At 42.8% G+C, this 27586-nt stretch overlaps 1 protein-coding gene across 4 annotated transcripts in view; it reads right to left on the reverse strand.

Moving 5' to 3' along the window:
* sox5 (SRY-box transcription factor 5) overlaps positions 1-27586 on the reverse strand; it is a 253505-nt gene that overhangs the window by 11950 nt on the left and 213969 nt on the right. For 2 of the 4 annotated variants that reach the window (XM_053508513.1, XM_053508511.1), the window contains 4 exons: positions 19740-19866; positions 14850-14935; positions 7756-7905; positions 1272-1443 (listed from right to left, as the gene is read on the reverse strand). In XM_053508513.1, coding sequence (XP_053364488.1) covers positions 1272-1443; positions 7756-7905; positions 14850-14935; positions 19740-19866 — 535 coding nt within the window. The remainder of the gene's footprint in view (positions 1-1271; positions 1444-7755; positions 7906-14849; positions 14936-19739; positions 19867-27586) is intronic. The other 2 variants (XM_053508512.1, XM_053508514.1) reach the window with 2 other exon arrangements.

Genomic DNA, 27586 nt, shown 5'->3' on the forward strand with positions numbered 1-27586 from the left:
ACATTTCCTGTGCAGTCCACCAGACAGGGACAAAGGAAGGAAGTATTAGTTGTGTGGCTGCTAGCTTATCTGTACCAGTAGGTGAGCTAATTTTAAAATACTGGAGCTTTTTCTTATTTTTTAATAAAAGTTTTCACAGTCGCAAAATTGACAAAGCAGCTTCTGTCCAGTTAGCTAGTATTGTTTCATAGCTTGTACAGCAGCTGTGTTCTCAAAAGGCTAGTTCGAATTTAGTTTGCAATCCAGCCTCGCCAGTGCTATTAGCAGGACTGTGTCCCCAGAAAGATGAGAGGAAAATGAAGGGTGCTGTGTTTTCTCCGATGGCACTGACATAGAAGTGATGGAAGGCAATAGAGCTTGGCACAAAGGGTCGGAAATGCTGGGAAAGAGTCCCAGGACAGCTGTCTCTCTCTGCTGGGTCACTGAGACCAACCACGAAGGTGAAGGCTATGATTAGGACAAGGAAAGGAGACCAAATTGAGGGGGGAAAAATAAGTTTTTCGGTTGTATGTACTACAAAATAAAGTGTTTTTTTTTTATATTCTAAATCATCTCCCTGACCTCTCCAGATGGAAAAGATCCTGGCGCAGAAGGTCTGGTCTAATTGTAATTGTAAACCACTTGCTTGCTTGCTTCAACATGTTTTACAGGATTCCTGCTAAAAAAAAACTTCACCCTTTAATCCATTTTTCAGAACAAAAAACATCTGGGCCGCTAATCTGCTATTAAATCCTGGGATTTGTTGAAATAACACAGAGATTACCAGGAAAGGACTTTAAAATGGTGGTGAAGAGTGGTGTGTAAAGAGGGCGGTGAGATATTGTGTTATTGTGGCATTAATGCAGGTTGTTTGTGCTGCGCGTGGTAACCGAGTTGTATAAGAAGCTTGTCTAATCTTATTGGGTGTACAGGATGTCACAAGCTTGTTGTGTCTCTATTGAGCATCTTAAAATACAACCGAATAAATGTCTCTTCTCTCTCTATCTCTCGTTCTCTCTCTCTCTCAGTTGCTCCTTAACAAGCTTTCTTTTCTTCCTTCACATTTACACTCTAATAAATGCTCAACAATACGCCCCAAGGCAAAATGAAACCCTGCAGACCTAAAAATGTAACATCAATTAACATGCTAGCGCAAACGCTGATAAAGAAAATGTGCAAATGAAGGAATTGGCCTATGTTACAATGGCTGAATTTATCGACTGGCATGTGTAGGTGTATGACAGGTTTTATACAACAGCAGGATATAAAGGAATATAAAATAGTGTCAGTACCTATAGAGCTGACTCTGGGCGGAGGTCCTCCGATGCTCGAGGGGGCACTGTGCTTCATGGATCCTGGACCCAGCTTCATGGCAGGGACCTGTGGGGAAGCGGGGGAGGTGGGTGACTTGCTCTCGGATGTCTTAGGCTTGGATGATAGATTCAGGGGCTGAGCGCCCTCGTCCTGCAAAGGCAAAACAGCAACACGTTTGGCCTGGCGCGATCTTTTTTTTTCTCCTCGGCGCCAATTATTATGTCCGGCAAACCAATGCAACCAAGAGCAAGCCAAAGGAAGGTAAGCAGGATATGATCGTCACGGAGCAAGAAGTAGAGCTGGTCAGAACTGATTGCTGGATTTTTAGGATGATACACACCGAAGATCTCCATGCATTTTGCAGCAACTTAAGCACAAGCATTTTCATGCAATGTAACCAAGCATGCTTATAGTCACATGCACACACAGTGGAACAAATTCAGCTCTACAGTGCCTCTGTAGAGAAAGCTTCGCTTTAAAATGCTTAAACATCTTACTAATTTATGCCATAATAATTAAACAGGTTCTGGGAGAAACCAGTTAATCTTAATGTGTTGGACCTCATAAGTATGAATGTTACATTTAAAAAAACTCAGAAAACCAGAACCAACAACCATACGATGAATCCTTGGGACCTACAGTATTTTCTAAGAGGATACAGCATGAGGGTCTTGTACTGGTGCACAAGGGAGTCCCGCAACAAGCCAAAGTGAGCACTATCGTAGTAAAGTTGGTAAATGTATGAACGAAACTGAAATGTATAAAAGAACCAACCAAGACCCTCAAGACTCTCAGAAACCATTGCCTTCCTTTTGAGAGTGTTTGCCAGGTTTAGTCAATAATTATTGCTTAGAATTTGCCCAGGAGGACCCACTTAAAAGTATTGTGTAGAACATGAAGACCAAACAGTTCTTCAGAAAGCTAGAACGATTATTACTACCAGTGACCCTCAAGGATCCCTTTCATTTCCTTCCTTAGGATGCATGGATCACTCTTGGTCCTAATCAGAAAATCTGGCACCTACATTTCATACCAGTTGTGAAAGTGCCTTGCCATGTGGACATCGATCCACATGTGGGCAACTTATCACGTTAATCATTGCCCCGCTGGTGCCCTAATCACATCACTGGAAACATAAAGCAGGCCAATTCGATCAGCAGAAGCATCACCGTCACACTGCTTGATCAAGACAACTCAATTAAAATGAAGACTTGGCCATGATACGGGGATGAACAAGCCTGTTTTTAAGTACCTCATGCCTTGTGTATTGAGAGACACCACAGCAGTAGATTCTCAGAGTCATCAGAGATGATAAGGGGGTTTAGGAGAACACCTGGGATGATTGGATGAACTTACAGTGGTGCGAATCAATGCTGTCAGTCATTGTTATGCTGACACAGCAGCTTCGAGTCAATGCTACTGTATAATCTCAGCTGCATGCACATTAACCTGAAGTACGCAACATCTGTTCGAACACCTGGTTCTAGCTCTTCCAACAATTGATTTCGTCCATTATGGTAATGCGCAAATATGTACAACCATAAATGATACAGAAGAAGATTGAGGCTCGTACAAAGCCCAACATATTGGTACTAGATGCAAAGATGTAGGTTTCTACTATACATGCTGTTTTTTCTACATGTCTTGTTTGGAATCCTAAAGACCATCTGTAAAAAAAAAAAAAAAAAAAAATCCAACCAGGCATCCAGAGAAAGAAGGAGGCTTTATTTGAAGGAGCTTGGTTGTAATGGTGGTGAAGCCATTATTTCCTACTATTCATTCTCATTAAAGAAAATTAAGGATTTTCTTCTAGCAGTGTCATGTTAGACGGACCTCCTTGCGCAGAATGCTGTGTTTCTCGTATTGGGCTCACCACCAAATCAATGAGGGAGAACTGCATATTTATTACAGATAATGTCTTGTTCTTTCACACCCTCTCTCCCTTCCTCCCTCCTTCCCTGCTTTATGGATTGTTCCTCCACAAGGCAAATCCTTGAGTGGGATGTTAGCCAATGTGTCTAAGCTTCTGAGGGGTGAATTGGGATAGACTGGCTAAGCTGTGTGCGAGCTTGGCTAGGCCAGGTTTGGTTTGTGCCACACACAATCCTTGACATGGCTCTACTGTTATGGAGATCAAGAAGTGGATTAGATTGAAAATGCTTGCTAAAACCGTAATTACTTACTTAGCGTTAATTGCAGTAAAAAGCATCATTAAAATGAGATCTTAGGCTCTACGTAGTTCAGGTTGTTAGCTAAAGTATCTATTCTATAGGTACCTATGTAGCTAAACAAAAGACTGGTAGGACAATGAGATGCAGCATGATAGTGTCTTTTTTTCCCCCCTGCGGAGTGCTGACATATGTAAGTGACATCATTTGCCCCGCTTCTTATCACCTTGCCTGACGTTTCAATTACCGAGACAAGTGTGTCTGCCTGGCTATTTGTCCTAATCGTGTCTGTCTACAGGAGCCGCCTGTCACATACACAAACACAGTCTCGTGCACATAGCCACACACACACACACACACAGCAACACTTGCCTCATCTGGTTCTTCCTCCTCACTGCCAAGCAGTTCCATGGTCAGCTTGCAGTTTTAACAGAACAGATTTACACCCACAGACTGTCCGTGAACCTATACATCCTATAGCCTACACGCCCACAGGAGCCTGTAGCAAAATCTGGGAACACCACAATCACACAGTCCATTGTAGAAAACATGGATTTCTGCAGCTTATTTAAAAACTTTTTTTTAAATTGGAATGTTTAAGGATTTTTTACTTTTATCCCATTTTATCGGTTCCTGCCCACAGTCTATCACAATGACTAGGAGCAAGGAATTAGTTGCCCCAGGCTACACAGGATTTCTTCTTTATTGAGTATTTTGAATAGTGGTAGTATAGAGACATGATCAGGGAAGGGAACTTTCAAATGTTATGGGAATCAGAGAGTCAGGTTACACATATGCTTAATTCATTCGGATTACGTGAAGCATGGAGTTCACACATCCAAGATTGTACTCGAGTCTGAGAAGGTGTTTTTAACAGCATCTACGCCATTGCTTTTAAACATAAGCTCTTGCCTTTAAGCCTGAAAAAAATAATTCAGGGATATAAAATGTAGACTGAAGAAGAATGAAGAATGCCCATGGCTGAGGATCTCTCTGTCCGCATCTCCAGCCTTACAGGAGGATTTGTGGTGCTGTTCTCTTAACAAAATGTAACTTTTAGGTTGCAAATTTTCATTTTGGGTGGCAATAGTTTTAAATGCAGATTAATAGTTTTGAATAACTATGTGGAACCGGTAGTTCAATGGGAGAATCCTCGTCCACCCTGCTCTGGTTTGTTTTTCCTGACCAATGCACCACACACCCAGCCAGTGGGGGTTGTACAAGCCAGTGCAACCCTAGTGCCAGCCCTAAGCCGATTGAAAAACCTGGACTGAGTGCGCCAATTAGAGCATCCGATGAAGATCTGTGCCAAATCAAACACGTGTAAAGAAAACCTACTCTGGTGACCCCTAAAGGTGGTAGCTGAAGAAGGATGAAGAAGGAGGTGAGTCTTTAAGTTTGCATTCTTGTCCTTCTGAGCTGTGGGCCAACCCCTCAGGGTAAACCACTTAGGATGACTGTGCCTCAGTCCAAGCAGCTGTCTAAAACATCGAAAACCACTCCAAATGACAGAAAAGAAAGAACAAGCAAAAAGGGAAAAGAGAAAGAGATGGTACATCAGTGAGAGAAAAGAAAAAGTGAGTACAGGGGCAGAGAAATGCTTAAATATACATGCTGCCCTCTGGCTCCTAGAGGATATCCAAAGATTTTATAATCAGGAAAGGATTGGGAATGAAAAGAAATCAGCCTGAGTTACAGTACTGTATGTAACTGATTACATATTAATATCAGCTTCTGCTTAAACTCAATATCGTTATGACATTGTCAGGAATAAACCATGCTCCTCATATGTTAATCAATTTAATCAGATTTTACTGAGTAAGGGTATAGTGAGGGTGCAACAAGGAATCAATCATAACTACTTTTTTTTCTGAATTCAGAAGAACCACTAAATATGATCAAAGTCATCCTCATGGTTGTCCTCAGCTGCAGCACCACTTCAGCTAGCCCAGTCCTCGTCCCTCAGCATCTCCAGCCACTCCATATAAATGCAAATAGAGCACAAACAGTCCCCACGAGTCCAAGAAGCAGCTGTATTCATTACCCAGCAGCCCCTCGCAGGATGATTGGCGGGGGGCCGGAGCCAATCGATGACCACTATACTACCTCAGGTCAGGGGCCAGATGCCCAAGTGGCCTGGAAATAATAAAGCATCTGCAACTCATCAGGGAGAGTGAGAGAAAAAGAAAAATTTATGAAGCAGGAAACAGAGCTACAGGAAGAAAGCTAGCTAGGTCATCAGCAGGAATTATCCACTTCAGGAATAAAGACTGTTGTGTTTGGAAAGGGGTGGACAGCAGATGAAAGCACATAATCCCGGTCATGACACTAGATACCTAAGTAGTCTGCAGAAGGGTTGTCTTTTAGAGATTTAGGACGATTCCATTCATAATGCACACCACCAAGCATTTCACCAAGCATCCAGCAAAATTTCAAACATGAATTCTCCTCAATTCCCAGGTATATTTAGGGTGTTTTCACATTAGGCATGCTTGATTTGTACCATGTTTAGAAAGGATTGCAGCGCCCCCCATCCCCCCCAATGCCCCATTGGCCAGCATTCACATTCATTTTGTGCAATTATCACGTACACTTGCATATTTACACCCTCCAATGCAGCAGGTGGCAGTACGCACCTACTTGTTTTGTGATCCACCGTCAAACCCATGAGAAGAACAGAGCGAGTAAGTTAGCTTTCGCTCTAAGTCTAATATCCACATGCCTTTCTACTTTATTATCTATGGCTGTTTACAGGCACAGAGAGATTTTTAGAGGAGACTGATGGCACTGATGTCACGATAAAAACAGTGATCTACTCCTGTTCTCAGGTACGATTACCTTTTATATCTGATTCGATTCATGTCCGAGTACTTTTCCCGAGGCCACCTCTTCAAGTGGATACTGGCATGGTTCCCGAGTGCGGAACAATTGTGTTTTCACGGATCGAAATGAACCAGATTTTGGGGTCAAGTGCCCAGGCTCTAATGTGATCTGCCAGTTGGTCTTAAACATCCTCAGAGACAGCAGATACCCTGTAGGTCTATTTGAATCCGCTCAGGTGTTGGCCAACATTGACACACAGAGCTGAAACCCAACGAGGTAAAAAATAAGATCTGATTTAGCCTGATTAGACAGAATTTGGGCACAACCTGATGCAGGTCAGGTCTGCGGTCCACGAAATCGAAGCCTATGGACCGGTGAAGACTTCCAATTGGAAGTCATGTAGTGCTCCAATACAACATTTGGCACTGTTCAAATTGCTGGAAAAAAGATTTCATAGAAGATAGCGTGACCCCATTTGTACAGGATACAGTGAGTGAATCCTTCACATCATGACCATCCGCTCCAGAAATGATGCCATGTTTTATCACGGAAGCCAGAAAGTCATCTCTGCATGAAGTATGCTGAGGGCTGAGGGAGACATGTGGCTCAGAGCCAGACCTTGCCCTCTCTCTGTCCAAACAGACCCCAGTATCTGTCCAGATCTGATCTGGGTCTTGACGGAGGCTTGGTAGCAAGAGTGCCGAACACATGTTTATTCAGCAGCGGGTGCCCTGTGGGTTGCACCAGTGTGCAACGGGCAAGATGGAAAAGGCTTGAGTGGGGAAAGACAGCTCTGAAGCTGACCACCAGATCAGCAGGAGGGAAGAAGAGTCATGCTGGAGCCTGTTATCTCTGCATCGCCTGATATTCATAGAGTTTCTGTTTATGCTCCATTACACACGGTCTCATTCCCCATCACACATGTACTCTTGTAGGTAGAGGCGCAAAATGACACACAATGGCACATGTGGCAAGAAATAGTAGTTATGTCATATTTAATGCATTATAGTTCAGTTTATCGTTGTGGCACATTTATAAACAGCCTTTTCCTTAACAATTGGCTTTTCCCCCCGTCTTTTGCTCTTGTCATGTTAATGAGAAACCACAATACTTAAAGACTTAAGGCACTGACACTGGAGACTCCTTTCATGAATCATTGAAAAACACAAAAAAAGTCACCGTTTCAAAGACACTGTGCTACTCCAAACATTGGAGTGTCTCCTATATAAGTTTCTGGGAATAAACTGTTACTATAGAAATGATCACAAATTAAAATGACACAAGACGCTGATGACACACATGCCAATCATGTAATGGAGGAGATTTGCTTTTTTTTTTTTTTTTTTTGCCAGGACACAAACACATTTCCCTTATGCACACACACATCTGATGCAGATATACAAAGTGCAGGAAAGCACGAAGGCATGCAGAGTAATATATAATCAGGGTAGAACGTGAACCTGAGCCGTACCTTGGTCTTGGGAGGAGGGCTGCTCCTGCTCTTCTCACTCTGGCCACTGGTAGGCGAATGCGTTCCTGCTGCCAGGTTCTGCTGGGGCATGGTGCCGTGCTTGGACCCCGGAGATACCTGCATGGCCGCCAACTGAGCTGCATACAGCTGCTACTCAGAGACAGACAAAGAGGACAGAAGGAGATGGAAAACAGGGACACAGAGTCAAGGAGAAGAAGAGATGAATAAATGAATATGCCAAATGCTCACATCATCACAAGTAAACAGGGCTAAAACGCCAGCCTGGCCATCAACTGAAAGAGGCTTGGTGGTAGTTTGTGTGCTGGGACACACTTCTGTCACTTCTAAGTCCCTCGAGGTGATGACGCTAACAGCTATGAGCAACCCCGAAGGAGACAACCGCTAAGGTAGGTTGTGGCAAAAAAGCCCCGCTCTTCACTAGGGTCAGGCGCGGTGATGTGGAAGAGAGGCACTTGCTTTAAGGCAAGGTGAAGAGGGGGAAGTTGCCAGTCTCCAGGAAAACAAAGCAACATGGGAAATATCACATCAAAAAGGCAAGAGGAGGTTACCAAAATGAAGGACAAGTGGTGAGAAATAAATCGCAGAACTTAGATTAAATAAGAAACACAGACTAGGAAAAGTGTTGCATGTGTACTTTAATCTATTTCATACATATATATATATACATATCTACACCCTCATATTTATACTACTATGCTATTTCTGTGGCTTGAACGGGACCTGGGTCCTAATTTCGTACCAGAACATGGAAGTGTGCTGGTATGACAATAAAGCTCCTTGAATCCTGGAATATATATCACAAAACTAAAAAATCTAACAAACTCGCCCCATGAAGAAAGAAAGAAAAAAACATGGTGATGTGCTGTTACAGGAAAGCCATCAAAGTTAAAGTGGTGTGATTAGGCAGCATTAATCACACCAAATAATATCAATCCTGAAATTCAGCATTTATCTGTAACAGCATTTGCAAAAAAATAAAAAATAAAAAAATAAATAAAATATATATATATATATATATATATATATATATATATATATATATATATATATATATTTTATTATTATTATCTTTTATCAAAGAATGACATTTCAGATTTTTAAACCCATCTACATTGATTTTTATTGTTGTGGGATGTCCATAAAACAAGTGACTCCCTGTTTTCACTTATGCTATAGCAGCTGCAAACACTTGTTTTTAATGAAAAAAAATGCATCTTGTCATGCTTTTTAAGGAAGCGTGAAGTAGCGTAAACCTCCTCTGTCCTGAAGATAGAAAGTTGGAAAACCTAAACCCTGCCAGCTTTAAGTTCAGCCTGTATGCATCACCTTCTGCACAGTGAAATTCTTTATTCCTAACCGGCTCAGTCACTATACAGCGCCCCTGGATCAGACAGGGTTAAGGGCCTTGCTCAAGGGCCCAACAGTGGCAACCTGATGGAGCTAGGACTCGAACCGTCGACCTTATGATGATTACCTCAGGGCCAGAGCCTGACTGAGCCCCCACCGCCCCTACGTTATAGCTTTACTGGTACAAGTCGTTAACACTGGAGACTCCTTCCCTCAATATTTCTTACATTTAAACAGAGAATTTAGTGCGCAGATCCCTGTGAACGTGACATCGCCATGGAAACGATAACATATTAGAGTTGGAGCATTAATATAATAAACCCGTGATGGGCAGCTGCGCTGCTGTCAGTGCTGCTGTTCGAGAACATTCTCTTAAATTGTGCGCCATGTTTCGCTGTTTGTTTTTTTTTCCCTTTCCCGGGAAAGAATGAGTATCCGGAGAAAATCATCGAGCACAAGGGGAAAAAATAAGAGAGAGAGAGAGAGAGAGAGAGAGAAACTGGGCTCATTTTTGAATTGTGTCTTTCTCTTTAAGATTTGGAAAGCGAGTGGCTGTTTGTGAGTAAAACTTCCGTCCTTCTGTTCCTCTCTGGCTGCCAGCCACCAGCAGGAAACAAAGACTGGTTTATGCAAATGGTCATGGCAATCTCTCTCTCTCTCTCTTCTTCTCTCTATCTCTCTCTGTCTCTCTGTCTCTCTCTCTCTCTGTCTGTCTTCTGTCTTTCATTCTTTCCTCCTTGCATTAAACCCTTCGCCAGACTTTTCTGTCGCCCATATCAGACGTATACATCTCCATCCAGACAAAAGTCCACTGTACATTTGTTTATTTAACACACACACACACACACACACACACACACACACACACACACACACACACACACACACACACAGAGGAATATGTAGGTCTCTGTGATCAGTAAACATTATGCAGTCTTGTGCAGTGTGTGTGTGTGTGTGTGTGTGTGTGTGTGTGTGTGTGTGTGTGTGTGAGCTGCACTGGGGGAATAGACGATAAAATAAAGGTCTTGTTGGTCATTTATGTTCAATTACCTCCACCGTGTCTCCTGGATGTGTGTCTACTCAAGCGTGACTCAATTCCTCCTTCAGATGAGCTAAGGCGCTGTGTGTGTGTGTGTGCGCGTGCATTTGTGTGTGTGTGTGTGTGTGTGTGTGTGTGTGTGTGTTAGATACAGTCTGTGTCCAGTCCACTGAATCAGACTACTTTATTTGCTCTCAGAATTGAGTTCTATTACAGGACCAGCTTCTTCCACTTAGAGCCAACGAGTGACACACACACACACACACACACACACACACACACACACACACACACACACACACACACACACACACACTTTTTGCACTAAACATGCCCAAAGCATCGCCTCGCTATCGTCAGGATGACTAGACAAGAAGTGACAGGACGCTGCCTCTGGGATAACCACAGGCAAACAAACACACACACACACACACACACACACACACACACACACACACACACACACACACACGTGAAAGGGTTGAATGTTCAGAGTGTGTTCATAAGATGGACAAATTTAAATGTCAGCAACACACACACACACACACACACACACACACACACACTTCATTCATACATGTACATTTTATTACATGAAACTGAAACTGGGCGTGGCTTAATTCTGTCTAAATACTAAACGTGAACAACAGTCTCAGAATATCTCGCTCCTCACAGTGCATCGATTTTGTCCCCTGTCCGAGTTGGAGACGCTGTCGTCTCCCACTTCCAGGGTTGGGGGTTCAAATCTCCTACAGTCCAAAGACATGCACTGTAGGCTGATTGGCATTTCCATACTACTCTCCTTGGGTGTGTTTGTGTGTGCGCGCCCTGCGACAGAACCCAGGGTGTCCCCTCGCCTCGTACCCGAAGTCCCTGAGATACCCTCCAGGCCCCCTGAGACCCAACACAGGATCAGCGGCATCGATAATAAATACATGGATACTTGATTAAACTAAATACTGCAATTGCAACTGGGGAAGAAAAAAAATTCATTCTGCCCCCTGCTGGAAGGGAGGGATGGAGCAACTGGCGGAATAGCTAATAGGGTTGCCAGGGTGGGCTATATTACTCTCTGACGCACTCATCGTCTATATCGCTTTATCCTGTAGACAGGGTCGCGGGAGGCCAGGAGCCTGTCCCAGGAGACTTCAGGCACGAGGCCCTGGAGGAAACCCAACAATCATGGGGAGAACATGAAAACACCTGACCCTAGGTACTGTGGGAATCGAACCTGGAACCTGGAGGCGCAAGGAGACGTGCTAATCACTACGCCATCATGCCGTCTGGACAATGTGAGAGTTTATCCTTATCTTTTGTTACTAATACACAAAACTTTCGCTTGTTCAAAGGTGTTGCAGGACAGAAAGTCTTTGCCATGATCATCAGAAATCAGTGAATGAAAAAATTCAAAGGACAACGAAACTTGTTATAGGAAATGATTTGGATTGTATTTGAACAAGGTACGTCCATGTGACTGATTTCTGACCCATGCATCTACAACCCCTAATTATGTCCCGTACGCCCTGACGCACACCGTCATAGCTACCGGCCACTTTCCATCTGCGAGTGTTTGAGAGACTGCAGGCGTCCGTCTTCGGCCTCGTCACTAATCCCTCGCTTTGTTCTCATTAAAGAACATTGGTCTTGTCTTCTTTTGTGTCTCAGAGAGAAAGAGAGAGAGAGAGAGAGAGCCTCCTGAAGCTGATTGGGCACCGCTAGCCAGCGTTCCTTGTCTTATTATTTCTATCTGTCTTTCCTTTTTCTCTTTCTATATATATGTGTGTGTGTGTGTGTGTGTTTTCTTTACAGGAGGGGTGTAAAGATCCATGAGCTCTGCCGTGCGCCGATTAGAACGGTGAACTTTGACACGAGCCGCAGTCAACTGAAGACGCTGCCAAGAATTCTCTCGCTAACCGAACCTCAATTAGGAACCCCGAAAAAAAAAAGAAAAAAGAAAGAAAGAAAAGCCCAATTAAAATCTATTGTCAGGGGACACGGCTGTTTTGATGCCTTAATTATTTTCAGATTAATAAGTGACACAGAAGACCTTTAATATTCAATACATGCATTTTAGTTGAAACATTTACTTTGCGAAGAGTGTGTGTATACTGTATGAGTGTACTATGTGGTGTGTAAGCCTATTATGGTCTGGCGGAGATAGCATGATCCCTGTTGTATCGATCCTGCTACTTATCTGCTGGCTCTGTCACTGACCTCAATGGACGAGGACAAAGACGGCAGATCGGAATCTCATGCGAAGAGTTTGCTCTGGAATGCATTGTGCTTATCACGGACACGCACAACTGCAAACACACACACACACACTCGTTCTTTCATTCTTTTTATTTCCTATCTCTTTCCCTCTCTCCCTCGGAGGACTTGTCACAGAAAAACATTTATCAACAGACAGAATACGACTACGCTTTACACCTGCTTTTTACTTTGTCTTCTCGCGTCCTCTTACAGTAATCCGCTGCAATATGGTCCAACATCTGCCTCCACATATGATGCCTGACCGTCTCTATTGACCCCCTTTATACACTTCCAATATGGCGGCTCACAACTGCTGCTTCCTTCTCTTTCATCTCGATGTGGAAGCTCTTGTCAGGTGTTTTTTTTTTTTGTCCCGTTTGTCCTGTCGGTAATCAAACTGAAAATGATTGGAGTTATCTGCCACATTAGCGCACACACGCCTGTCTTATATCATTAAGTTTACTTTAAAGGTTTCTCAGTAACATACGTAACAAGCCGCGGTTTATTTTCTTGTTAAACTTAAAGAGAGGAATTAAAGATAACCTGGAGTTTATAGCTGCTATAACATAAGCGAGAGCAGGTGGCAGCTGTAGAAAACAGATAAAGCATATGATGTTCACTCATTTTCATCAAACCAGTGCGTTATTTATTATTTTCCCATCACATAATGACACGCGGTGTTTTATCGTAATGTTTCTTCTCTCCATCTCGCTCTCTCTCTTTTCCCCCTCTTCTTGTTCTGGTTAGGAAAAGAAATCCATCCAGTTCATCGTCTGTATTTGGGTTAGCCTGAAGTAGATGATTTTCCCAGTGATAACGGTTTAATCTCAGTGTGTGTTGTTGTGGTAAAGGGATTGGAGAAGAAGTCTTGCGAACAGTAGCACTGGTGTTGTGCAATGTTTTTTTTTTTCTTCTTTTTTTTTTAAACAAAGCTGTCCAATCTGGGATCTCAAAAAAAAAATCTTAACAGCGCAGAACATATGGAGACGAGATTTTGGTGTGATAAAACACACAACAAAGACGTGTAATCACAGGGACAAGAATGAGAGAGAGAGAGAGAGAGAGAGAGAGAGAGATGTACTCTACTTGTAAAGAGGAATCTGGACTACTGTTAATGTAATCCTTGGAAAGGGGGATTGAAAAAAAAACGAGTGAGAATATGTGTGTGTGTGAGTGTGTGCACGTGTTTGTATGCAGGTGAAAAAGAGCTATTAATTTGCACCCAAATGGGCGTCAGTGTGCAGCTGTGTTTGGCTAATGGAGGCCTGCCTGGGCCCTGAGGTTAATGCATCTCAAACGGCCAGGCTCTTAACCTGAGGACCGGAGGATAGCGCTGGCCAGAGAGTGGCCTGGAGGAGGGCTACAATCTCTCTCGTTCCCTCTCTCTCTCTCTCTCACACACACACATACATATACACACACTGAAAGCTGCAGCAGATGTGCACTCCTTTTTTCCAGCGATGTGGAGATTTATGGCATGCTCACAGAGCAAACAAGAGCCTCCTCCAGCCAGCAACAGGAGGAGGGAGCGCGGGAGGAAGAGCGCACAAGATAGATGGAAACACAGAATGGCCGAGAGATTGAGAGATAGAAAGAGAGACGTTGCGTGTTTACCACGGCGCGGACAGGAGAGCTCCATCACAGCTCGCTCTCTCGCTCTCGACGCTCCCTCGGCTCACTCGCCATTCTGCTCTATTCAGTTGCTGTTTTCTTTTTTTTTTGTGTGTGTGTGTGTTTGCTTTCAGTTCAGTCGAAGGGCTCCTTCTGCTTCTGTACTCTCTCCAACACTCACCCCTCCACCCCCACCCCAACCGCCCACCCAAAAAAAAAGACAGAGAGAGAGAGAGAGAGAAAGAGAGAGAGAGAGTTTCTATGGTCTTCTCTTTCCAGTCAGAACAATATCATTGCCCCAGAGCCAGGCCTGCATTCTCTGTCTCAGGGGCTTGGAGCTACACAAAGGCCCAGTTCTATGGCAACCCATAGTTGGCATGATGCAAAGAAGCGGGTAGAACAGTAGGCATTGTCACCCGCCGCTTCGGGACCCCCGAAAACAAAAGTGCTGAGAGTTTGAGAGGTTGGGAAAAGAGAGAGACGCTGTGCTGGAGGACAAGGACACATTCTCTTGTACACAATCTCTCGTACACAGAGATTCTCTAAGACTTGTAACGCTGCACTTCTGGGGACAGAGTGTTCTCATAAGAAGAAGAATGCAACAAAAGGTCCTCTTTTTTTGCTGGAAGCGAGTCTTTAAGTTTATGTGTCTTCACCACCAGTTCGGTACCAGATTTCAACAAACACTTGGTAAATTCTTCTCATTCCTATGTTAACCTCTTCATGATCAGAACGCGATTGTAAAAAGTTATCCAAGTCTCTATGGTAAGAAGTTATTCAAATACTGTGCTGTACATATACACTGAGACGTGACTCTTACCTGAAGCTGAAGGGGTCCGAGGCCTGGTGTGGCAGCTGCTGCAGCCGCCATGGTGGTTGGGATCAGTTGAAGAGGATATGTGTCATCTGAGAAAAAAACAAATAAAGGCATAGATGCAGGTCAATATACTGTAATATTTCTACTTTTCATTTAAATCAGTGCACTTTTTTTTAATCAATAGCAAATTACAACTGCAACAAGACAATAAAAACCTTTGTTACAGGGTTTTATATGGAACCTTCCACTGTCCCCACAAATCATTGTGTATTTTTCAAAGTGGGAGTGGGCCAGCTTGGAGTACAGCATTTGGTCTAAAATAACGGGCTCTATGACTAGGAAATAAAGGACATCTGTGCAGTCCTCATTTGCTGTCTTTGGTACACAGTTTCTGCTTGAAATGAACACTCTAAACAATAGTACATATAATCAATCAGATCACATTTACAGTTCTTGCTCCAAATGCTGCTGTAACCAACTGAACCACATTTCCACAGTTCCTGTTCCCGAATGCTATGCTAACCATCAGACCACAGGTCCACCCTTCCTGCCTCAAGAAATACAGTAACAACCAGACCCTAGTTACCACTGCCTTAATACCACTGTCAGACCATGGTTCTACAATTTTTGCCCTAATACCACTGTCAGACCACAGTTCTACAGTTCCTGATCTAATACCACTGTCAGAAATCAGTTCTACAGTTTCTCCTCCAATACCACTATAAGACAACAGTCCTACAGCTCCTGCCCTAATACCACAGTCAGACCACAGTTCTCCGGGGTCTACATTTCCTGCCATAATACCACTCTCAGACCACCGTTCTACAGTTTTCGTTTTTCAATGCCACCATTCAGATAACATGTTCACAGTTTACCTCCCAAATGCTAATCCAACTAAACAGGCATTGATCCTGCCCCAAATGCCACTCTCACCACCAAAAGACAGGTCTACAGTTACCCCCCGAATAGTGCTGTAACCAACCAGATACCAGTTCCACAGTTGTTTCCCAATGCCACTATACTGTAACTTATCAGACAACAGTTCCGCAGTTTCTATAAGGAATTGGACCACAGTTCTACCTTTCCTACCCAAATCTGACCAATTCCACCATAACCACCCAGAATTTAAAGCTACAGTTTACGTCCTCTATACCAACGCAGGTCCATATTTCCTGCCCCAACGTCACTATACCTAATCTGACCACAGTCCTACAATTCCTGCCATATACAGTAGGTTCATAGTTCCTGCCCCAAAGTCTCTATAATTAGTCACAGCACAGTTGTATGGTTCCTGCCCCCAACGCTACGGTAAACAACCAGAGCACAGGTCCACAATTCCTGCCTTTTGATCAATAATTACTCAGTAAATGGAGAGAACGGCTCTATTTTTAATCTTAGCCATCTTTTCACCCATTTATTTACCTGTGTATCAACGTACATCTTTTCTCTCATTCTTTTCCAAAAAATCTCTCTCTTGCCTCACCAACTCTCCCAGCCCCTTTATTCTCTTTGTCTTTGTCATCCACAAAGCCATCTTTTGTGCTCTCACCACACTCTGTAATGAAAGTGTGATTGAAGGGTCGAAGACGCAAGCACTGATAAAAAGACATTCTGTAATTAACATGAAGAAGTTGGCTCAAGCCTCTCAGCCAACGCTCATCCTAACATTCTCACATGAATCGGATCTCACAGTCTGAATGGAGGGGCTTATTAGTGTCCACCTGCAGGTAGGCTTTCTCTAATCACAGGAGAAAACCAGGGAGAAAGGTTATTTGTGGCAGGGAATTAGAGGCGAGGGCTGCAAACGTTGCAAATGATCTGATTATTGGTATCACTCGGCCAGTGTGTGATTCATAACTGGTCCGATAAGTGGACCACGTTATTTGGTTGGACATGCCTGGCATAGAAGTCGGGGTTCCTTTGAGTGTGTGAGAGGAGCCATGTCTGTTTAAAATCACAGTAGTATCCTTTGAAATGGATCAGAGAGCTGAGACATCCTGCGTTCTGTGGTTCTCAGAGCATCAGCAACTTTCACACATATTTCTGCTCCACATGTGTGGATGAGTGGACAGCCCTGTGGCCGTCTTCACTGACTGAGACTCCATGCTGTCTGTCTCTAAATTCAAAAAAATCACTAGAGGAAGCAGGACCCTGTCTCAGTAAGCAATAAACCAGACGCCCGAACCCATTATCCAAAAACATTTTTCCCAGGCAACTCTTGTCGCTATTAAAAAACAACCCCAGCCTACAGACTGGAGAGTGCTCTGGACCCGATTCAAGGATGTATTCTAGGGAGATGATGTGTTTTTGCTCTCCCTCCTTGTCCTCTTGTGTCAGTCCCTAAACAAACAGAAAAATTCCAGCTATTTTATTTCTCTCCCGGGAACAGCTGTAACAAAAGAGCAAAAAAGAGAGAAACAGAGAGAGGGGGAAAAAAGAAAGCAAACATGTTGGTGTTGGCGTGGAGGCTGTGACTCGCCGGTCCCACTCTGGGGAAGTCGGGTGGGAACAAGGGTCCCCCCTTGGACCTGGCCCACGCCGGAGGGACTTGGTTTTTCCTCGCCATTTTTTTCCCGTTTTGCCTTAGGCAGGCTATCTCTCGCCACTAAAAAGCACATGCGTAATTGAAAAAGTTGGGCAGTGTGCAACGGTGTGGCTAGTGGTAATTAAAACAGGGGGAGGGGGGGGAGAGGGAGGGAAAGTGTGTGTAGTGGGAAGGAAGACTTGTTTGGGAAACTGTGAAGTGCAGTGGGCGGAGCTGGAGCTGAGGACCGCTCCCGTCTAGGGAGGGAGATGTGTGTGTGTGTGTTGTGTGTGTGTGTGTGTTGTGTGTGTGCGAGAGGCCTATTTGGATGCATGTACTGGCGGCGGTTCGTGTTAATGTGTGGCAACCTGGGGCAGGTCACTCTCTCCACGTTCAGCATGCTCGCTGCTGGCATACAGCTCGCTCGCCTCTCGCGGTAAACAACACATTGCTTCACAGTTGGACTGCTACAGCCAAAAAAAAGCAAAACCCCAGAGGAAGTTTTCTGCGTTTCTTTTTATTCTCCTTCGCTTAGTGGTACTTGCCATGCGCTTAGGCACAGGGACACAAAAGCACAGAGCTGAGAGTCTGTCATGTGGAAGAGACAAACATGCCTTGCTGTCGCTTGGCTGAACTTGAGGCAGTGGAAAGGAGCTTGCCATAAAACACGTGCCCAGCTATGGCCTGAACAATCTGGTTTCACCAATCCACTATCAGAGGCTCTAAGCTGAACAGCAGAATGGTTCAAAAGTTCGTGCTGAGATGCCGGTCTATTGTTTGAAAGTATTTTTTTAGAAAGTTTAATAAGACGACCTAAGCAGATGCAAGCATCATGTAGTAGTAGAAAGCCAGTTTATCTCTAATTAAAAAAAATCACTTGAAGCTACTATCTCCAAATTTGCCTTGAATTTCCCTGTCCTACTAATAAGCAAAGCCTTAAAAAAGATTTTGCAGACACATTTCATTATCCTACTTTAACTCAACCAGGCTACTTGTCTTAAGTACCAACACTGCAAAAAATGTCATTTTTTAACAATTGAAATGATCCTGAATCTAGACAGACTATCTAAAATTTTTTAAAATAAGATTATCACAAGCCAAATATAAGATTATTGAGCTTATTTGTCGTCAAATTTTAAATGATAGTTTACCATTAATTGATACTTTAAACAGTTGAAGTAATATTAATTTTCCTTATGGCGGGGACATAATCTTCTCTTTTTTTTCTTTTCCCCCTGAGAGTCTATGGATAACATAATTCAGTCAGTGGTATTTACTTCATTGCAAAAAAAATCTTAGCATTTAAGCAAATGAAATACTTTAAATCTTATATATATACTCTAATCTAGCCAGACTAACTATAATTTCTTAAAATAAGATCACAACAAACCAAATATAAAGTTATTAAGCTTAATTCTAGTAAAATAAGCTTAATAAATGAACATAATTTTGCTTGTTTTTAGTCATTAATTTCTTGAAAGAAGTGAAATTAGTCTTTTTCACCTGCAATTTCAATAACAATTGACTACAAATATTGTCTTATATTTGGTTTGTAATAATCGTATTTTAAGAAATTATATAAAGACTGGCTAGATTCAAGAATAAAATATTTTTTTTTACCATGAAGTAAACACAATTGAATAAATTATATTATCCATACACTCTCAGAAAAAAAGGACTTTGTCCCAGCTGAACCATTCATCAACAAGGAGGTCCTTAAGGGTAGATCCTTCACATCTTGGATTACTTAATAGGACAAATTAATATTTCAACAAACACCGTATTTAAGTATTAATTAAAGTATTAATTAAAAAAATCAATTTAAATCACTTTTAGACATACAGATGAGCCTCCTTGGTGTGTGTACAGACAAATAATTTAGAAAAAATGAACGTATAAATAATTTTTGTACTAGCCAGGGCAAAATAAAACTAATCAGATTTTTCTCCTAATGTGACCTCATATAAGAAGAGCTCCTCCCTCCGGCTTGTTGCTTAACTCTGTTGTTCTTGAGAGCAGCGAGGCTCAGCAGTAACTCATTTACATAGACACTGAAATAGTGCATATGAAGAAGGGGTGAAAAAAAGGTACGAAAAATACATTATGTGGGGGCATTTCAGCTGGGGCATTAACATACACACCCACTTTGAGGAAGCTCTGAGATCGGTGATAACTATTAAATAAATAGTAAGATATGGGTAAAAATAGCGAAATTAGAGGAAAGTAAATAAAAAAAACTGTCAAGTGTACACGAAATGTGTAGATCTGATTAGAATGTGCCTAAAAACATCTCTTTGTAAGACATTTATTCAGAATTGCCTCTGCGATCGTGAAACAGGGCTGAGGTTTATAGCGGCAGAGACACTCACTACAGCCGGGTTTGTAGTTGAAGCCTGGAGGCAGGAGGAATCCTTGCTGGGCTGCGGCTGCTGCCAGAGTCCTCTGATCTGAAGGGAAAACAGGAATCATCAGAGGTGGCAGCTGACCCTGGACCTGCTGAAGAGAGAGAGAGAGAGAGACAGGGAGAGAGAGAGACAAAGAGAGAAAGGAAATGTCGGTATGTCGGCCAACAGTGACGCAGCCAGAACAGACAAAACGACAAGGGATCAAATAAACTCACACACACACACACACACACACACACACACACACACACACATACACACATACACACACACACTCCCGGTCCCTCCTGCACCTGTCCCCTGACAAGAGGAGCAGAAACGACACCCCTGTCACTGCCAAACCCACCACGTCACATGGAGCAGCTCCCAAAAACTCCTGTAACATCTGGGCCCACTGTGCTCGGCAAGGTGCCATGCCTCTTCACAAGGTTTCAGGTTTTTTTCATTTTTAAGAGAAAGAGGAGAAGAAGAAGCACACTCTTGCAGACAAAAAAAAAAAAATGAAGCCAGCAACTTTGGCAAGAAGCAAGTCTGAAGCGCACGGGTGTGGGGAAGGAGAGGACAGATGGTTCTACTGATGAGAGCACTGCCAGGAAAACACAAAGGCTCCAGAAGTGACATCAGTGACTGTGCGAATGCGAACGTGTCGGGATGCTCGCAGACCGAGCCAGCGAGGTGAGGACATGAGCAGGGTTTGCATTCTGTGCATCTGATTTAAAGCTATAGAAAGTGAGTTACGTGTGCTAAACAGAGCAAAAGCGTTTGCTAACATATAAAGTTAGACTCGAGCGAGAAGCTGTCTTTTTCTCTCGTTCGTTCTTGCATCGCAGTAATCTCTCAGTCCCACCACAGCGTCTGGGGCTGCTTGTCTTCTCACCACAATATAATTACCCCAGCATTTTGGTGAACCACAAAACGGCAGGGACTCCTGCTCCCAGGACTGATCAAATTAGATGTTAGTACCACTTTTGTTTTCTGTTTAGTTTTTTTTTTTTTTTTATTCCTCCGCTACGTTCCGATAGGCCCCCTGTGAGCAAGAATCGCGAGCGCTACGCTACTGTTCTGTCTTTCAGTCCTTAATTGGACATATGCTCCTTTGGTGCTGCCTGCATCTCGGCATGCTGCTACGGTCCTGCGGCATCTCTGCGGTCACGTTAGCACCGGCTAGCATGTGCTAATGATCGCACGCGTGTAAAACGCTAATGCGGATGCTCTTGAGGATTGGCGGCTATCACATGCTCTGCTTGTAGGCCACACACACAAACACACACACAGACACACGCATGAGAAGATTAGTCTGTAGGAGCAGGTAGGTACAGTGTTTTCAAAGGAGTATACACATGCTGGTTCTGTTTATCCTGTTACAATCCAAATGGCTAAAGGCTTCAGACTTAGCTCTAGCTGAATACAGAACAGTCCTGGTGGTGAAAGTGAAAGTACTGTAGAAAGTCAAATTAAAACACAAGACATCATTGATCTAGTTTATCCCTTTATATAAGTGCTCATTAAAATACTCAGAAATTCCTTTTTTCAAGCCTTTTTTTCTTTTAATTTTGTAAATTTTTCCCCTTTTTTATTGTCGTAAATTTTAATGTTGCAAATTAAGATCAGTAATGTTAAAATATATGGTTCCTTACCCACCTAAAATAATATTTTTAAATAATGCACATATATTTTAACATAAAAAAGATGTAAAAACACAAAACTAATAAAACAATACTGATACACTGAAAACATTCAATCTTAGCAAGTGTATTTTTCTTGAATCTAGCTATAATGTCTTGAGATAATTTTACAACAAACCAAATCTAACATTATTAAGCTTATTTCTAGCCAAATTCTACTAAAATTGTAAAAAAAAAAGAAAAAGTGTTGTTCTATTGGCAGATGATTTAGCTTATTTTTTAAAGAAATAAATTCCTTAAACTACTAAAATGATAAATAATATTTTAAATATTCCTATGTTTGGTTTGTTGTAATCTTATTTTAAGAATTCATAGATAAATTTGACTATCCTTAAGATATTTCCACTTCCTAAACTATAATGTTTTTCACTGTATTCATAATTGTAAGTTATAGAAAGCGATTCTTTGCTCCATTAAAGGTTAAACAATCTCTGAATAGGATAGTCTAGAGGTTATCAAGCTCATCTCTATCTACTGTATTGGTAATGTATGTAATTTATACATGCAGTAGTCGTGAGACATTTATGTCTACTGAATAAATAGCCCTGAAGCTTAATTTTATAAATAAAAGTTAAGGGAAGATGTGGGGGACAAGAGGAACTATTCAACTAAAAAATTAAACCAAAATTGTAAAGAAAAAAAAAATTGTTGAGTTTTGTGTTATTTACAAAAAATTGTAAATAAATCATGAGGCGGGGTACATCCTGGATAGGGTGCCAGTCCTGTGCGAGGGCACAGGCATGCATGCATGCAGGCAATTTAAAAATGCCAGTTAGCCTATTGGACTGTGGGAGGAAACCTGAGTACCTGGAGGAAACCCACCAAGCACTGGGAGAACATGCAAAATTCACGCACACAGACCCATGCAAAATTCAAACCCTAGACCCTTCGAGGTTGGAGACACAATTCAGTTCCATTTATAAAGCCCTTATATAGGAAAAACTCCCAGAGACAACATGAGGAAGAAACCATAAGAGAAACCAGATACCAGAGAGTGAAACCATAAATAAATCCCTTCTTAACTGTGTGGTGTAAGTGCTATTGTACAAGGACATTTATTTTGGTTAACATAACGTCACTTTGTTCAGGTCAACAAGTATTCACGAGAGGAGGAGAACTTGGTACAAAACCCACTGATGAGAAAACTCTTAAAGCAACTGCAGTCATATGCCATAATATTCATCTTCATGCAGGTTTGGACATTTATGGAAGGAGTGTCCGGTGTCCAGGGTTTAAACGTTCTGTTTTTATTATTAACATACCATGCCAACATGACACTGTATAGGAAGAGCTAGCTTCAACCACTGAAAGTCTCATCAGCTCTTCAGTATTTAGGTTCATCAGACTGAAATACTTTGCAGGTCAGGATCTAGCCCTGCTCTAGGTGATCTAAAAACCCGAGCAAGGAAATGAGGTTGAGGCTGAACAATGCCTGTGGGGATCTGATGGCTGTCCAGAAAACCGCTTTAGCAAGATTGCCGAAGCAGCTGGTCTACAGACACACATGCTGCCTCAGCCCACAACGAGCTGATGATATGTACAGTAGATTTATACACACGTACACACGAGGAGGTTTTATAAATGTGGTCAGACAGTTAGTTTGGTCATTTCCGTCCACCGCTCTCATGGCCTTTCCTCTTTTCAGCCTGTCTCAGGACATTCCACAAAGCTGCAGAGAATACACTCAGGCTGGGATGAGGGCTCGTTGAAAACACCACTAATCCTGCCCTTCAACAGCTGGCTATTTTATAATGCACTTCATAATGCCTCTTTCTTTCCCTGCTTTCCTTTGCTTCGTGAAACAGAAGAATTCTTTGTTTAAAAGGTTCGTCTTAAGCCGTGGAGTGAAGTTGCGCTTTGTCACGAGAAAACAACTGAACTCCAAGAAACAAAACAAAACAAAACAAAAAACATTTCTTTTTTTTTTTTTATTCTAGATCACAAAAAGTACTCATAGCTTTATTATAATGTACTGTACAAACTCTTTTGGGTCTTTTCACAGATCTGATTTGAATACACTGCGAGACAGATGTTAGAAATCAAAGCATCTGGATAAGGATGAGATTTGTGAACACATCCACTAGGATGTCTGGAGGAACGATCTGAGAAATACAGTACATTCAACTCATAAACTGGTACATGAAGAGGAAGTGGATCTAACAAGCGCTGGGCCGCTGGATTGTGGATCGCAAGTCTTCTAATCAAGACAGCAGTCCTTATAAAGGCAAAAAAAAAAGAGAACAGAAGAAGAAGAAGAATGGAGAGATTTAAAAAAATGCAGCTTAGAAGACAACATGAGAGAAACTTTTTCTTCTCGACTTTTGAGGCAAAAAAGGGAAGAGAGAGAGAGAGCGAGAGAGAGAGTAAAAGAAAAAAATATTTAAAAAAAAAAAATAAAACCGGGGGAAAAAGTGGAAAGTTGGCAGCGAACTGACTCGGAGTGTCTCGCCAGGCGGCACAGCTTGAACTTAAAGCTTTTTGAACATAATGAAGATGTGCCGATAATTAACATATGTAGTGTGAACAGGTTTGCTGGCAAAGGAGAGAGAAAAACTCCAAGGTAAAGTTATTATTAGGGAGTAATTAGCTCTATGAAGTAAATGAGTGGAACAATAGCTGCCAGCATTGACAATATGGCACACATCTTAGTGAGCGGAGAAGTACAGTGGCAGAAAGTGTGGGTCCCACAGCTAAAATCTGTTTCCAGCCATATGCTCCGGCAATTAAAGCCGAGCCTCCGTGACCTGCTGCTGAAAAGGGGAAATGTAGGCATATAACCAATAATTAATTTGTATATCCGTGCTGTGTGGCTAGCGCTTAATATTATCACGCTGTCTGCACATGTAACTCGTGTTAGCTTCCTGACACACTCACTTTTTCAGAAAACCGTCTCCTTTGTGCCTTGTTGACAGGAAACTTAGATAAGGGTTCATCTCATTCATTTCAGTAAAAGAAAAACATCTATAAGAATAACTGTATAAAGCTACACAATCATAAGTGCAGTTTAAAACAACATCCACACTCAAAACTCTCTCTCGCCGCTTCTGCTGCAAAGCCTCAACTGAGTGACCTTGCCATTTTTTTAAACCGCTAACAGACATCCATTTTCAAGCTTTTTTTCACCCCCCCCACAAGTATTCTTTTTTTTTTTTTTGATTTCCAGACGGACAGGCCTTTATTTTTCTGTGAGCCAAGGGCACCTTTGGCTGATTAGCAGCTAATGAAATTGAGTGGCGGGCCTGCGCCGGCGCTGCCTGCCTTTTATAAGCCCTCCATTAGGCGCGAGTGCAGGCGGTGCGTCAGCCGGCCGCCGTAGGTGGGCATAGCACGGTGCCCATCTGCTCCGCTGCCTGCGTGTCCTTCCTCAAATAGCTCCCATTAGCTGGCGAGCCGAGACGAGAGCGTCCCCTGACTTTTGCCGTGGCACACAGTGCAGATACACTTGACCAGGGCTCTGTGATTAGGCTTTCGATGGTTGAGCCTTTTGCTTCCATGGCCTTTGCGTTGCTTTCCGCGCTAGTAATTGTGCCAAATCTGGTTTCCGGCGCCCTGCTCTAAAGAACATTTGCTTGAGTTTAACTGTGATGTATGTATACAAACCCAGCTGATAGAAACAAGAGGAAGTGAAGCATCAAGGCATCAGTTATCAATGAGCACTGTTACAAATGAATTTTATACACACGTGGGGTGTCTGTTTAGACTAGCAAAAGGCATCGATGCTGAATCGGTGAGCCATGTGCATTTACTCAAACTTCCAGAACTTAACATTCGATACCACATGATACTATCTGTACGATATCGCGCGAATGAACAGACGACATGAGATGACAGCGATCTGAATATATTTCACTAACTAACGACGGCAGCAAGCGTAAAGCAGACTGCAAACTGTGCTCTGTGAAAATATCAAGGAGAGGAAACACAGCATCTGCCTATAAAACAAGTACAACAAAGCGTCACCGATCCCTCCGCCGACGCCATGCTCAATCACATGTCCCTAATGTACAGCAGCTTCAATCACACCGCACTCTGCAAACTCCCAACGTAAGGATGCTACCTAAAGTCATTATTTCTTTTGTGACTTGTGTGTGAGATGGCGGACGCTGACAGAAATACAAATGCAGTGCTTAAAGCTCTCTCTCTCACACACACACCCTGCTCAGGCTTCTCACAGTATGAAGAAACACCAATTACATTCATTTAGGTGTAATGAGACAAATTAAACAATTACACAGCCAATTGGGTTAGCTGCTCCCATGCTCAGGCACTGACAAGCGTCTCGCTGTCTTCTTTCTTCTCTTACTGTTTTTTCCTACGGTTATTTGTCTGTAAGCAAATAAATTAATGATCTAAACAAACTCAGACTGGTTTAAACTCGCAGTGCATTTATCGAGCCAGCTTACAGAAATATAGGTAGACGCTAATGGGATTTGCATGCGCTGGTGTCGCCTGTGAGTCTGAACTCTTAAACTAGTTAGTAAGAAGACATAAATGAGTTATGTCGCTTAATCAGTCAGGCGATTGACAGGTTGCTGGCGATTCTTCGTGCTTCTGATGTAGGATGTCTCGCTTTGAGTTAGAGGCCAAGCTCTGTTGATTGAAGCGATGCGAATCAAATTAGCCGGCCGCATCGTCGCAGGAGGCCCGGTCACCCACTCGTCTCTCGCAGAGGCTTCATGCCGAGAGAGTGGCGAATCCGTGCGCGGCAAATCCTCTGACACCGGCATGGCTTCCCACGGAGTTGGAGGAGGTGTGCTGAGAAAAGCTGCTAATGAGAAAACGAGGGTGCGCACAGGGAGGAAGTGGCTGTTGGAACGGAGAGGATCTAATAAGAGTCAGCCAGCAGGCAGTGGCGGTGCTCACCCGAAGGCCTTGCTATTACGCTTCCTCTTCTTCTTCCTCTTTATAAGCATGGAAATGTATTACACATGCCAGCATGTGTGCGCGCATGTATACGAGTGTCTGTGTTTATGTACGTCTGAGACTTACACGCACCACTAGAGCAGTTCGCTCAGCGGCAATGCCAAGGGGGGGGGTTTGGGAGGTTAGGTGTCCAGCCTTTAATGAGGAACGAAAGTAAAACCGCGAGCCGGTGTGTGTAGAAGTGTTACGCTGCCCCCGGGAGCCGCGAGAGGTGGCCCCTGACGGGAGGTGTGCTGTGTTTGTGCTTAAAGTTAGCTTCGGGTAGCCACTTGAAGAGTTTACCAAGTTTCCACACACAGAGCAAGTCTTTCAAATGCTCGGTGGGAGTGCTGTCATATTTAGCTTCACGGCATGTGGGTTTGGTACATGTGAACACTTCCTACTGTTCTCAAAGCTTCCCATAGTCCCCGACTCAGGCAGTCGACTTCACTCAGTTACGACTATCAAGCCGAGGAACTTCAAGTCACCTCCTGGAAGCACAAGATCTAATGATTACGCCAAAGACCCGAAGGTTCTTAACTCCCAAAGAGGACATTTCACTACAGTTAGGTTTACATTAATTATATTCTAAGAAGGGTTGAGGACCGCGACTAAGGTGCGAGGTTGTTCATTTGGGGATCTAAGGATCTGGGTTTGAGCCCCGCTTCCCAGATAAAATGGGAGGGTTGCATCAGGTAGGGCATCCCGTGTAAAATCTGTGCCAAGTTGGGTACGAATCAGATGGTCCACCGTGGCAACCCCTTGACGGGAGCAGCTGAAAGAAAGTTTTCTAGGAAGGGATACGACTGAGGCTTACATTAAAGTCTGGTTGAGTAATTTAGCCAGAATCATGGGAAAATTACTCAATCGGATTTTACTGTGAGCCTCTTTTGTTTTTGTTTTGACATGTATTCTGTTGATTCTAATGTCCAATCAACTGCTTTTAATTAACATCAAATCAGCTTTAACACCCCGTCAGGAAGCGCTTACTTTTAATGCTCAATCAGCTTCATGATACAGTTAACATCAATATCAGTTACTTTTTACTTTTCAGATCACCTCTGATACTTTTAATGTCCAGTCTGATCCTCGATACATTTAACATCCAGTTAAAAATTGGCTTCTTTTTTACTTTCTTATTAACTGCCATATTCAATCTTGTTACTTTTAATCAACTTCTTTACTCTTAACATCCAGCCACCTTCTTTTTATCTTAATGTCTTA

The sequence above is a fragment of the Clarias gariepinus genome, chromosome 12 (genome assembly GCF_024256425.1).
Source record: "Clarias gariepinus isolate MV-2021 ecotype Netherlands chromosome 12, CGAR_prim_01v2, whole genome shotgun sequence".
NCBI classification, from domain to species: domain Eukaryota; kingdom Metazoa; phylum Chordata; class Actinopteri; order Siluriformes; family Clariidae; genus Clarias; species Clarias gariepinus.